Consider the following 15,199-nt stretch of genomic DNA (forward strand, 5'->3'; position numbering starts at 1 on the left):
ACGCTGCAACTATTTAATCACACAACACAATTATATAACTAGACACACATTAGCTGATTCCGCTAATTAAATAATTATGTCGATCTCACCGCCCCACCCTCGTATCCCTTGCAGATTGCACAATTAGACTGTTGGTTCCTCCCTTGAACAGAAGTGCGTTGCAAGTAATCATATAATTAAACCTCATTGTTATTTCTAAAAACACAAGCGACTTAGCTGGGACAATAACTGTGTACAGCTGGAGTGTTGTGCCTCCAATTATCAGGCTCACGACCATTGTTATTATGATCGAATAAACAAAACATTGGTAAGCCATCTTTTGTCTCTAACCATTTGCTTTTCAATATAGGGGCAAAGATCACATAGGCCAAACGTGTAGCCTACTATACAAAGGACAAAGAAACGATTTATTCATTACAATCAACCTAGATTTCTTTTTTTGTTTGCTATATTTATGTTCAATCAACAATTTTCGGCTGAGCCAAGCGAAAACAATCAAGGATAGAAACATTATTTGATTTCTAAAAATGTTTACACCCGAGTCATTCTGTAGGCGGAAGTTGTTGATACTCAGTGGTTGGGTTGTAGCTCCAAACATTTAGTACACCTGTCACCGGGACGTTCAAGTTTGACTGTTTGACTGTTTCACTTGTCTCTCTTTAAATCTCACACTCCTATTTATGAACCTTAGCTATGACAGACCTCGTTGTGGTTTCATAAGAATCTTTATAGAAAAGTAAACCAATCTCTTCACTCGTTGATGTATCAGAAGCGCGCGCACGTACGTACGTACACACACGCACGCACGCGCACACACACACACATACACATATACACACACACACACTTACACATACACACACACACACACACACAAACGTCTTGAAAAGTGAGACATAAAAATTTAAAAACACTAAACAGGAGATTCTCATACATGGGGGAAAACTATAAAAAGCAAGCTTTCTGGTGTATCCGGCATACAAAATAAAGGAAGTATTGATAAGCTGTGTTTCTTAAAAGGTATAGGACAGGGCTGGCGAACCTTTTTCAGTCCGAGTGCCAATTAATTTCAATTTAAAAACAATGAAGATTGTCGCGTGCCCAGTAGGTCTTCTATTGACGCCGCTAAAGAAGAGAAGTGCTACAGCCAGTAAGTCAACTACATGTATAAAAACATCTTAGTAACAATATTACTTTTATTATCCTGACCTACAGATTTGAAGTCTTAGGGCAGGTCAATCAGTGTGACTTCTGCTGTTGTGTGGTAGACGATAACAGTTTGATATCTGGTGTATACCGTGTATTCTTCAAAGTTACACACGCTGCACTTAGTTCATCGGCCAAGCAACTTCTGGCATCTGATTTAATATAATTCATTGTAGAAAATAAAGATTCGCATGAGTAAGTAGACAAGAAAATTGACAGAATGGATGTTGCTACTTTTATCAGAGAATTGAAAGTTTTAGGCAGGTCATTCCAAACTTGAAGAATCTCATTTTCTGCTACTATCTGAGGTTCTAATGATCCATTTAACCGTTCACGTTCAATTAATTCAAGTCGTATTCGTAAGTCAATACGTTTCTTACTTGTTCTTGAATATTAACGTGCAATTTCATAACTCTCGCTTTAACCATGTTTCGGCTTATTGGCAAATCCTTTATTCTCTGAATGACTTTATCCTTGTTTTGAAAGTCTTCAAACAAATAAGACGTACATTCTAACATTGCTTATTCCTTGATATGATCACCGTCACTTAAAGGTTTTCAATGCTTAGCTGTAATTTTTGAAACTTCAAAACTTGCAGCCACTAAGTTAGAAGAACTTTTAACAAAGTTTACAAAAGAACTGGATTGTGAAATCGCTTTTTTTAACTCCCACGATATATGTTCTTTTTGCTCATCCTCGCTTTTGCCTAAAAGCCAGCTGTGATTGGACTCATAATGACGTTTTACTGATGATGTCCGACAAACAACACTTTCCAAACACATGGCACATAAGGCCTTGTTTTCTCTGTGAATCATTCCATATCTTTCAGTCCACCACTCTTGAAAAGGTCTGCCACTTCCTTCTTCTTCATTAAGTTTTCTTTTTTTTAAGTTTTGAGTATGACATGCTATGGTAATTATTCTGATAAAAATTTATTGATGGCAAACGCTAGCAATCGATGTAAGACCGACACGTTTTCAGTATCAACAAAATGGCGGAAGCTAAGGAGATCTCGTTCAAATACGAGATTTGTCTTGAAAAAAAATTATTATGCCCTATGCTCCCCAAATGAAACACAGTCATATGAAAAAATTATATGGAATATGATCCACTAGCGTTTCTTCCATATTATTTACAGTTCTCGGAAATAATTGAACGTTATTAATTATAGTAATTTGAGATATCCGTGATTTTTCCAAAAAAAAAACAACAACACATTTCTCAATATCATCGTCGTCGCGTGCCACACAAAATCGTTTCGCGTGCCACCTTGGGCACGCGTGCCATAGGTTCGCCAGCCCTGGTATAGGATAATTTGTGTACACTTTTTACACTCTTCCTTTTAAAGCACGCAATAATTTCACTCTTTAGAAGCATCAGACTTTCACTGTATGGTTTAAAACTTTGTTGAAAGCAAATGGGCAAGTAATTATCTGTAATAAATGAGACTTGATAGAGAGACACTGTCCCTCATTCAGATCTTGTTAGAGCTCACTTTGAATTGAGTTGGCAACAGTGACGTTCCGTTGAGCGTCCTTGCCATTGTTTTGTTTCTCGTGAATATTTGGAAGTATTATTTGGAACCTTCATGGTAGAACTGTTACGTTCGTACTAATTGCAACTTGACTTGTATTCATGGGCGCCCGCAGAGGGGAGGATGCAAGGTCGTGCAGCTGCACCCCCCTACACACACACACACAATGGATTCTAAGTAGCTGGACTTCATGTCAATAATCGCCTCTCTTCCATACTGACCAGATCCAAAGGGATGAAGAGCCATCGCAATTTGGGATCAGGTGGATGGAGAGCTTGCCGGAGAGAAGTGATCTTACCAGTGTCCCACTTCTTAAACCAGATTTTCTCTTAGTGTTCCTAAAAGTTGTAAGAGCGTGGAACGTGAAGAAGACTCTCAGCACTGTGCACGATAGCGTTCATCGTCAGCTTGTCCATGGCGACGAGAAGCAATTCTTCAGTAAAGTTTTTGACTGTTTCGAGAGCCACAGTCAAAGTTTGCAGTCTGTTTTTTTTTTTTTACCGTAGGGAGACACGAGGCCCACGGATAAACTAAACAACGTATACAGTCAATAGTTTGTTGGCTTGTACATTTTTAAAATTATTTATTATGTGGGAAAATGTTTTTGATTGGACATATTTAAAAATTAAACTTATTCTATTTCTTGTAAATTTTCCAAATCTACCAGTGCTGATGCGAATTATTATAAAGTACGCTGCCAAGAATATAGATCAATGCAATTGTTACTGGTACATGACAAATGAAATAACTTGGTTTCTCTTGTTTCTCTGTCTTCTAGTGTATCATGCAGTTCCAATAGGAATTTCTGCTTTCGGAGTTTTTGAACAAGAAAGTTTAATGGAAGAAATCAACTTAACTTGCTAAATTTGCGCTAACTTGCAGTACATATTACCCACCGCCCCACCCCTCAAAAACAAATTTAAAAAATTCGCCGCCTAATCATATCAAACTCATTGACATATAGCAACAATTTTAAACCCTTCTAACACTTCATTAAGGCTCATTGAAACTAATTGGCCCTACCAGTAATAATAAGTCTAGCGTAATATTTACTATGAAAACATCGTTCGTACAAGTGGCGCCACCACCCATAGAGAGGTCTACATTCATGGGCGTAGCCAGGATTTTTTTTCGGGGGGGGTTTGGGGGGGGGGATTTTTTTCTCCCCCCCCCCCGCGAATTTTTTTTTTATATGTATTTATGTGTGTGTGTGTGTGTGTAAATAATCTTTATTGCATTCTGACCCTTCATTCTTTCGGAAGACGTTTATTGTGCCCTAGAATAGGTTCTTCCATGAGTTAGTGGAAAAATTGTAGATTCCCCGCCAATACTAGCAAGGGGGTCTGGTGGAGCGCTAGGAGCTCCCCCAGCGCGGGGCGAAGCCCCGCCGCCAAGCACTATTTCTGATATTGAAAGCCAACAAAATGCATATTCTGAGGTATCTACAGTGCATTTTTCTGCTGTTAAAAAGTTTTATTTCAAAAACCTAATGTGCTATTCTTACTGACTTAGACCCTACCGCGCCGTTTGGCGCATTTGCCGTCAAGCTGTTTTCATAAAATTGTAAATTCTCTGCCATTACTAGCAATGGGGTCTGGGGAGCGCTAGCACGGGGCGAAGCCCCGCCGCCAAGCACTATTTCTGGTATTGAAAGCCAACAAAATGCATATTCTGAGGTATCTACACTGCATTTTCCTGCTATTAAAAAGTTTTATTTCAAAAACCTAATGTGCTATTCTTACTGACTTAGACCCTACCGCGCCGTTCGGAGCATTTGACGTCAAGCTGTTTCTATAAAAATCTGTCACTGGTAATGTCTGAAGCCTCTTCCCACCTGCCATGAGGACCTCAATGAATGAGTGGCGTCAAGTTGTACTAGGATATCATTGCAACTCTTCTTATGCGTAACTCATTTTGTCGGAGAACATGTCCCGCAAACCTCATGCGTCGCTCTCTCACAATCTTACTAAAGGGTCGACTCCCAGTTCGGCATAGGATTTCCTTGATTTAAACCCGATCTCTATAACTGACTACTAAAATCTGTCTTAGCCATCTTTGTTGAGCCACATTTAGTGTTTTTCAATTTCGGCAGATGACTATTCACTACAGTTTATTAAGGGAGCCCTGCCACTGGTAAAATGTGTAACCAGTCTTGAATACGCTCTTGGAATTAAGTGACTGTAGTTTGCTTTAGATTTTATATCGAAAAGAGAAGTTTTGTCGTCAAAATCATCTGTTGGGGGTTTTCCACCTCAAAATGCTCTGTAGGGGGATCTTAAACTCAAAACCATCTGGAGGGGTTTTAAACTTTAAACAAACGCCCTCTGTAGAAGAAGGGTTTAAACTCAAAACCCCTTTTGGCAACGCTCATAGCATTTTGAGTGCGTAATTTGCTTTTTTTCTTACACTGAAGATGTATTTTTTAGCCTCAAACCCCCTGGCGGGGGGTTTAAACTCAAAACCCCTTTGGCTACGTTCATAGATTTTAGTGTGAGTAATTTGCTTTTATTTATATTGAAGAGGTACTTTTTAGCTTCAAACTCCACTTAAGGGGAGTTTAAACTCAAAACCCCTTTGACTACACTCAAAACATTTTGAGTGTATAATTTGCTTTGTTTTTATTATTAAAGAGGTATTTTTTTTACCTTCAAACCCCGCTGAAGTGGGGTTTATTTTAAACTAAAAACTAAGTCAAAACCCATTTAGCTACGCTCATAACATTTTGAGTGTGAAATTAACTTTTTTTTTATATTGAAGAGGGGGTTTATCGTAAATTTTGGAGGGGGTTTTAAAATAAAAATCTCCCTTAACTGTGCTCTTGGAATTAGGGGATTTTCGTTTGCATTTTTGTTTTGTTTTGTTTTATAGAAGAGGGGGGGTTTAACTGCAAAAACCCCAAGTAGGGGGTTTAAAACTCAAAACCCCTAGTAGGGGGTTTTAAACACAAAACCCCTAGTAGGGGTTTTTAAACTCAAAACCCCATTGGTTGTGCTGGGGCAATTGATGGTTTAGTATTAAAATCTCAACTTAAATAAACAAAATCAAAGCAAAAAATCATTCACTAAATTCCGATCCCCCCCCAAGGGGGGGGGATTTCATTTCGGGGGGGGTTTGAACCCCCAAAACCCCCCCCTGGCTACGCCCATGTCTACATTACTCCATTCATATAGCTGTATGGCTTTCCTGTCCATGACCAAATTAGATCTATAATCCCACTAATTGATAAAAATATAATATATACATATATCTATAATTTATGCACTATTTGTCATTCATGAAATAATGAAACGTGTAATTTTATTTGTGCTGATTTTTCTTTTCGATTTATTCACTTCACCCAGCTCCCTCCTACCGGTCCCAAAAGCTTGGCCTTGTTACTGTCTTTCCTAAACAAAAATTTGCTATTAGAAAACTTTTATGACAACCATAAAATTTTTATAACATTGAAATTTACGTATCAAGTGACAGCCTTTAAGGATTGCGTAAATTGCATAGAAGATTTAGAGAGCCTCGTGGCAAAATGTTTGTTTACGATTGCTGAATGAGGTCCATTGGTATGTAAGCCTTTAGCTGTCTACTTATATATATGTAATGTAGGCCTATATTAGTAGACACATATGTGTTCTTGGATAATTAATGCGCGGCAGATACCAGGAGACATCCTAGAATCCAGGTGTGAACATTAAAATATTTAAATAAATAAAAATATTTATTATTGGTGGGGGGGGGGTATCATAAAAATAAGGTCAGAAGCATGATTTTAAATATCCGCCCTTTACTAAGCTTTCATTAACTTACACCGTCCGTCTGTCTGGATGGAATCTTCAACACTCTATTTTTCCGCTTCACATCATCGGATCAAGTTGAAACTTTGCACAATTATTCGTTATCAATGACAACACATGAAACAATACAAAAAATATTAACCAATTAGTTAATCAATTAGTCTAATTAATAAATTTTGTCACATACATATTGGGTTAATTTTTTTTTTGGTTAGAGTTATAGTTTTTGGAAAAGAAAAGTGCTCAAAGCAGTGGGGTCACTAGAATGGGTGTTTACCCGGTGCGGTAACTCAGGGTGTCACCCCCTTACCCTCAGCAATCCCCTCAATTTTCCCAATAAAGACTTTTTTGTTTAGTTCTTTTGTTGCCCCAGAATGCGATGTGCAAATTACCTGCATTCATCGATCGTTATTAAACAACGTAAAAATGAATGTCAATCTGTTTTGAAATGTCATTATTTCTGACATTTTATCATTAGATATGAAATGTATTACATTTTAAAATTAGAAACAGATTTACCATCAACTGAACATGCTTTACTTAGAACACTGTCAAGAGCTCCTAACTGAAATAGTTTTGTACCGATGACGAGCGAAAAAAATTATGCAACCTTACGAAAAATGTATTAATTGGTTCAAAAACTTTTAAAAGTTTTTTAACTTAACATTTAAAAGCGTACAAGGATTAAAAAAAAAAAAAACAGATTAACAGTTCCCCTTTCAGGATTTCAAACTTATGAATAACTTTTAAACTAATATCATTTGTGATCTCGTTTTCAGCGGACAGAAATGCCCGATTTGAAATGTATGTCTCATATATATTTCTGTTCAAACTATCTTGTTGTCTGACTCAGTATAAAAGCGATCAATGTACTCTACTTGAATAGTGAGTCCTGGCATCTTGAGACGACTCTCCTGACATGTTCCCATTGTTTAAACTTATTTTTTCTGTTGTATTAGCATGCTAGTTTGATTAGACAAGATCTTTCTCAAAAGCATTTAGAGATAATACGTCACAATATTCATAGACAAAATGTTATAGGCCATTAGCTAAGCCACCGGCTTCGTCAATATTTAACCCTTTAATTGGAAGTTACTCTTTTGTAGTGTTGACTTATTTCTCAATATATCTGCCCAAAAGAAATTAAAGTATGAAATGTTCACACGCATTCACAGAAAGCTGGTAATAGTCTTGGAGTTGTACCTCTAGTATCTATATTTCCAGAACGGTACAAAGAGCTTAAATCGCTTTCATACATTCATCAAATTATTCAACAGAAACACCATGAGCGCTCCAGCGAGTTGTTTAGAGACATTTGTATGACACTCCATTGTGATTAACTAAAATGTCTCATCCTATTGTAAAAGCGGGGAAGAAAGAAAATATTTTTCTCGAGTACCAAAATGTTACGCCAGAAACATCAAATGTTAAAGTATTTTGACGGTATTTGACCATTTAGCTTCAGTGAACAGTGTACACATCTATTAAGATTTCTTTCCTGATCTTGTTTACTATTGTCTGCAATTTTTTATGAATTCCAGATATTGTAGCTGCATTATCCTATATCTGGTTTGCTAAAACATTTATTAATTTCCTGAGTTTCTTTACAAGGCTGGAAACTAACTTTTTTAAATACTGCCTTGCAATCTTTTAAGTTATTATTTCACTACTGGGTTATATTTGGATAAGATTTCAACAATTTTAATACAATTCCTTTTATTGAACGAAAAAGATTCAAAGCCTGACGTTTTTCTTGCGATTTTCAAGTTTTTGGACATGCCCATAATTTATTAAAACAAAATAAATACGTATTGCTGTTCAACTTGTCCCATTAGGCACAATGTTATACAACCAATCTTATACTTTTCAATCTTAAGTCTGTAACATTTAATTTTTTTTTTATGCAAAACCTCCTTTTGGGTGTCACCCGGCACCTACCCTAGTGACGCCACTGACTTAAAGTACAAAATGTCTGAATCCACCTTTGCTGCATTTATATTTTGAAATTAAAAAAAAAGCAGACGACGACAGGAGTACTGAAGTCACCCCCTCCCCGCCCTCTTTACACTTAGCAGACAAAGACTCTTTAGTTAAAGCGTAGGTCATTTTAACCGATTAGGTGCCTTTAGTTTTGTATACTGGATTAGACAATTTATGTAACTCTTTATTTCTCCACTGTTAACATTGTCTTTTACACACTGTGACCTCTCTCTCTCTCTCTCTTTCTTTCTATCTCTCTCTATCTGTCTCTCTCTGTCTCTGTCTGCATCTGTCTCTCTCTGTCTCTCTTTGTCTGTCTCTCTCTGTCTCTCTGTCTGCCTCTCTCTCTCTGTCTCTCTCTGTGTCTCTCTCTATCTCTCTCTCTCTCTATGGTATCTGAGACGATACAATAAAATATTCTTCGATCTCAAATCCCAATGAAGAAAGCTTGTCCATTCCCACACCCCCCACACCCCTAACCTAATAGGTAGCTGACCTACGATGAGGAAGTAAATCTTTTGGTCATTGTGCTCTAAGTATCCGGTATGGAAGTCAAATAGTTTTAATTCGACATTGGAAATATTTTAAACTTTCTTATGTGTCCTCAGTTCTAGTCATTATATAGTGCTTTTGTTTCCAAAGGCGTAATAATACAATTTGGACTTTCTACCTTGATAAAACATTGTGGAGTTTGGTTTCATCGCTTTGAGCTTTGAACTTTTCATGTTTACTCGAGAAGTAAGTGTAATTCACCTTTGAAAAAGAAATCTCTTTTGATGATTGTGTGAAGTAGATCAATGTATAGATCTAGGTTTGGAATGTAGGTGGAAGAACACGGTGGCTGTGGATCATGAAGTTTTGAGAAGAAATCCCTTGCATTTATTTCGCTATGAGAGACAACATTGGCCGAGGTAGTCGTTGTTATTATTTACTGTGTTAGGATTAACATTGGCCGAGGTAGTCGTTGTTATTATTTACTGTGTTAGGATTAACATTGGCCGAGGTAGTCGTTGTTATTATTTACTGTGTTAGGATTAACATTTCACCACGAAGCTACTTCACAAAGTAATCGATAAAGCAATATCCTGCAATAATACAGCGAGTGTATACCATGAAGCGACACTACTAAATAATAATGTGAAATAATATCCCTCAGTGACACCATGAAATAATGAAATGAAGTAATCTCATACAGTCTTAACATGCAGTAATACCATGAAGTAATTAAATGAGGTAATATCAAGTTAGCATAACAAACGCCTCGACACCCAGAAAACAAAAATTGATTGGAGTATACCTTTAAATTCTCATACATATTACATATTAATTTACAAATAATTTGAAAAGCAACTTTTTTCCGGCTCAGCTAAAGCAGAAAAAAAAACAACTTTACTAGTTTAGTGGGTTCAAGGTCACTGTGACAGGTTGGGGAATATGACGTGTGTTTGGCGCGTTTAATGTCTAGGGGATGATTATTTTTAAGGCTATCACACACCAACCTATCAGCATAAGAATCGGGAGCAGGCACGCAACGAGACAAGCAATGAAAGAAAGATACAAAGTTAAAATGAAGAATATTTATTTACATAAATATTTACATAAAAGAATAAAAAGGGGAAGGGTTTGCATCTATCTCTAGTGAATACTATGTCTAATCATCACTCTTGCACTTAATAAGAGAATATGTCACTTTGTCTTCTGAACTTAGCTGGTTGATGTCGCAGCTGGCTGTGATCCTGGCTTGAGGTTCTGCAGCTGGAGGTGGCGCTCTAGCGGATAGAGGGACGCCGGTGATTCAGTTCTTGTGGAGTCTCAGTCCAAAGTTCTGATATCTGTAGTGGGCACAGTAGGGCGGGTGGCCGGCTACCGTGGGCACAAGGTTACTGCGGGCAGAGCTAATCTGCCGTGGGCAGCGTAGTGAGCAGGATATGTCCAGTGAGTTGCAGAGGGTTGGCGTAGCTATGACGTCTCGCACAGATCTGGGTCTATAGGGACGTCGCACCTAATAAGTTGACAGGTGGGCTGTCGAATAGGCGGGCAAGGACGATAGCGCCAAGTAGTAGAGCTGAGTAGATCCTCGTAGGCGGGAGATGATACTCAATAGCAGATAGGCAGTTGACTAGGCAGACAATGCCAAATAAATAGGCAGGTGAGTGATCCGATAAAGAGGGAAGTGCAGTGCTGAATAGCACTAAGCACAAAGGCAGGTAAATAAGCAAGTGAGGTGCTGAATTGCACTAAGCTCATAGGCAATAGGTGATTCTCGATAGTAAATAGGCAGACACCTGAGGGAGGCTGCGTATAAATAAAGACAAGTTAGGACATGTCTCTCATGCATCTTATCGATGCACTCGACTGAGGTGCATTCGTCAGATTGGTGAAATTGCTTTAGAGCACAATATGGAGATGATGACAAATGGGATTGGAATAATAGATGGCTGATAATAGCAATATAAAAATGTACATAAAAGGGGAAATTATAATATAAAAATGACTATGAATAAAGTGACCGTGGATAAGGTGACCAGGTATAAGGTGACCTTGAATGAAGTCTCGGCCGAGAACAATGGAGCGCGCTTGAATGGAGAGGGTGTCCGTTCAAGGGGCGCAACTCTCGTTAGAGTAAAATGAGTACAGGGGAGATAATTCACTACAGGGGAGATAACTCGTATCTCTTTTCTAGACGCAGTATTAGTGCGCTAGTAACATTATCAAGGCGGCCAACCGAGATAAAGGAAATAAAATAAGATGTACAAATATATACATGGTTGCATCAATGATCAATTGAGCAACGCAGCATTAATAGATTAATGCAATACTTAAATACATACATAGGACATGTTTATGTTTTCTACTTACGACAGTGAGAAATACACAATGCACTACTTAAATATAAATGAAATAATAAAATACACATAATAGTTTCCAGTGAGAAATATGCAAAAAGTAACTAAGATGGAACTTGTGATTAAGTTCGGCTTACCACCAGGTATTCCTCTAGGAGTGGAAATGTATGAAGTAGTCCAGACTCGATTGACAGCGATAGAGAAATAAGCGGGTCTGGTGGATCTAATCTACTTTATATACAGGCTTGGAGAATGTGGGCGGAAACAGGAAATGTCCTAGGCTTAAGATTTATCTTACACGTGGGTGAATTAGATTTGAGATGGGAGTCGCACCTTGGAGAGTCAAGAGGCGTTTTGACTCGAGTAATCTCCTAGATCAAAGAGAGACCTGGGAGAAGGGGGAGGGAGAGAGTGACTTGCATTCCATACATGGTGGTGTCAACTGCGCCCGTCAGACACCCGGCCGGTACGATCAAAGAGACTGTGTTTATCTTTCCCCGATCAAGGGAAGATAATTCGAAAGACGCGGCCTAGCTATCTCCAATGTGGTCAACTAAGTCTAGCCTGGAGAGGAAAAGGTGGTGCGGGTAAAGAATTTGGGGGTAGGATGGGGAAATAATTAAAATAAAATAAATAAATAAAGATAAATAATAATTAATGCTGTGATAAAATTGAGTGACTCTGACAGCAAGCTTTTGACTTGTCACAGTCACTACACTCAAGGTTGCCTTATCCCTGATCACTTCATCTTTGGTCACTTCATCCTGATTTATTATCCCTTCTCACTACATCAAAAGTCACCTTAACCCTGGTCATTTCATCCCTTGTCACTTCATCCAAGGTCACATTATGCTTTGTCACTTCATCCAAGGTCACATTATCCCTTGTCACTTCATCCAAGGTCACATTATCCCTTGTCACTTTATCCAAGGTCACATTAGCCCTTATCTCTTCATCCGTCACATTATCCATTGTCAGTTCATCAGAGATCACCTTATACCTAGTCACTTCATCAGAGATCACCTTATACCTAGTCACTTCATCAGAGATCACCTTATACCTTGTCACTTCATCAGAGATCACCTTATACCTTGTCACTTCATCAGAGATCACATTATACCTAGTCACTTCATCAGAGATCACCTTATACTTTGTCACTTCATACAAGGTCACCTTATACCTTGTCAATTCACCAGAAATCACCTTATACCTAGTCACTTCATCCAAGGTCACCTTATACCTTGTCACTTAATCAGAGATCACCTCATACCTTGTCACTTCATCAGAGATAATCTTATACCTTGTCACTTCATCAGAGATCACCTTATACCTTGTCCCTTCATACAAGGTCACCTTATACCTTGTCACTTCATCAGAGATCACCTTATACCTAGTCACTTCATACAAGGTCACCTTATACCTTGTCACTTTATCAGAGATCACCTTATACCTAGTCACTTCACCAGAGATCACCTTATACCTTGTCACTTCATCAGAGATCACCTTATACCTTGTCACTTCATCAGATATCACATTATACCTAGTCACTTCATCAGAGATCACCTTATACCTAGTCACTTCATCCAAGGTCACCTTATACCTTGTCACTTCATCAGAGATCACCTCATACCTTGTCACTTCATCAGAGATCACCTTATACCTTGTCACTTCATCAGAGATCACCTTATACCTTGTCACTTCATCAGAGATCACATTATACCTAGTCATTTCATCAGAGATCACCTTATACCTTGTCACTTCATACAAGGTCACCTTATACCTTGTCAATTCACCAGAGATCACCTTATACCTAATCACTTCATCCAAGGTCACCTTATGCCTTGTCAGTTCATCAGAGATCACCTTATACCTTGTCACTTCATCAGAGATCACATTATACCTAGTCACTTCATCAGAGATCACCTTATACCTTGTCACTTCATCAGAGATCACCTTATACCTTGTGTACTTCATACAAGGTCACATTATACCTTGTCACTTCATCAGAGATCACCTTATACCTTGTCACTTCATACAAGGTCACCTTATACCTTGTCACTTCATCAGAGATCACCTTATACCTAGTGTTATGACATGATTAGGAAGAGTTAGGAATTAGTTATTTGTTTCGGGAATAGGGTAAAGTTTTAATTAGCGACAAGTGACGTGACAGATCTTTAAAAAATAAGAACGCTCTAAACGACGCTAGATGGAGGACGCTTATTGTAGAGTAGTAGACTTGAGTACGACATTATTGACATCGGACGATTCCCTTTTTGAGTATTAAACATATTTGTAGAACAACATATCAGCGTCGACTACATATTTGATTGTTTCGGCCTTTCGCCGGTGTTACTGAAGTGTTGAGTTCAGCGTTACCTACAGTCAGATCTACACTAAACAGATTGTCAAGAATCAACACCGCGCAGAGGTCTTAACAACGTGGCGACCCCAGACTCGGAGCTCACTGGCATCAACGTTCAGAAGGATAGAAGCCCTCTGTTAGGAGGAGGCAGAAGTTAACGTCATCGGCCTAGTCTGCAGCTAGACCCTGATTATACAGCCACGTCGGCGAAGGAAAGCCAGTGAGATCCTGGACTCGTAGACCTAGGAGGTAACGAAATATAGATCTAGATCTACATTTGTAATTTGTAAACGCCCACACGTTGGGGCATCGTATTGAAGCCTGTAGCTCGGTATCGAGTAGGCTACAGTTGGTGGAAGGGAAGAAAACCGTCCTGTCAAAGCCGTATTGAAGAGATATCGCCTGCCCGGCATCTTAAGAACGAACGTTAAGGTCACCTTTGCAAGGCCAAGATCGACCGTTGAGGTCACGCCAAAGAACTGTTGACGTAGGAGCCATCTTACTGCCTACGGCACTGAAGTACAGTAGTGCTAATTTGATCTACGTCTCGGCTGAATCTGTGCTACACGTTAGATAGCCAGATAGCCGGTATTTTAGCACTGGACTTTGACTTTGTCGCTGGGTCAACTGTTGGACCGTTCCAGTTTCACTTTGGACAGACCATCACCTGGAACCACCGTACCTGCCTTGGAACCAGCAACCGGAACCAGACTCTACGTCACCGACGAACCGGAGCCAGACGACAGATCACCGTGAACCAGAACCAGACGCCGTACCACCGAAGAACCGGAGCCGTTGCAGACCAGTACCGAAGGACCTTGGAGAGCCGAAACGTTCGCTGTCCTTATCTCACCGCTAGGGAAGACATCGCCGTGAGCCTTGCCGCCGGGACAGACATTAGCGTAGGAAGAGTGGACCCGAGACTGACTGTGGAGTTATCGCATCGCCGCTTCTTAGACAGATAAGTCAAGTGTTATTTAACTACTTTCTCCTTAGAATAATTAGAGTCTGTAGGGAAGTGACCACTCGCTAGATTATCACTACCAGGTTAAATCGTGGTGGATTGGGGATATCCTTAAAATTAGGTGTAATCTAGCAAGAGGTCCAGATATACGTTTAGCTGTTAATTTGTCCTGTATGTGAATGTGAATCATTTAGTTAATCATTTTTAGTAACGTCATGTATTAATTGTTTGCAATACTCCTGTCTTAAGTCTTACTGTCAGACGAAAGTCTCATTCATTAGAACTAGATCTATAGTTTGGTGTTTAACGTATTTAGGTTTAATTTCATAGTTTATTTGTATGAGTAAGTTATATACACTCCTGGCTGTGAAAGCAGGTAAGAAGTAACTAAGATCTAGCGTAATCTAGACTAGATCTGGGGAACAATCGAGGTGAAGCCTGATTGCCCATTTGTAATTTTAGTATTTGTAAATAGACAGGTTGGTCTATTTACCGGCGACTCGTGTGAGTAACACGTAG

The 15,199-nt window shown here is 38.9% G+C and overlaps 2 protein-coding genes across 2 annotated transcripts in view; one reads left to right on the forward strand and one right to left on the reverse strand.

The window, feature by feature from the left end:
* The first annotated feature begins 167 nt into the window (after nucleotides 1-167).
* The window catches only part of LOC106050709 (adenosine deaminase AGSA-like), a 69,263-nt gene continuing 54,231 nt past the window's right edge, over nucleotides 168-15,199 (forward strand). The window contains exon 1 of the mRNA XM_056034811.1: nucleotides 168-307. The gene's annotated coding sequence lies outside the window, so the exon portion shown is untranslated. The remainder of the gene's footprint in view (nucleotides 308-15,199) is intronic.
* On the reverse strand, nucleotides 12,111-13,325 carry LOC106058722 (uncharacterized). Its single transcript, XM_056035888.1, has 2 exons — nucleotides 12,622-13,325; nucleotides 12,111-12,531 (listed from the first exon to the last, which is right to left on the reverse strand). The coding sequence occupies exons 1-2, from the start codon at nucleotides 13,323-13,325 to the stop codon at nucleotides 12,111-12,113; spliced, it is 1,125 nt and encodes a 374-aa protein (XP_055891863.1).

The sequence above is a fragment of the Biomphalaria glabrata genome, chromosome 7 (assembly GCF_947242115.1).
Source record: "Biomphalaria glabrata chromosome 7, xgBioGlab47.1, whole genome shotgun sequence".
NCBI classification, from domain to species: domain Eukaryota; kingdom Metazoa; phylum Mollusca; class Gastropoda; family Planorbidae; genus Biomphalaria; species Biomphalaria glabrata.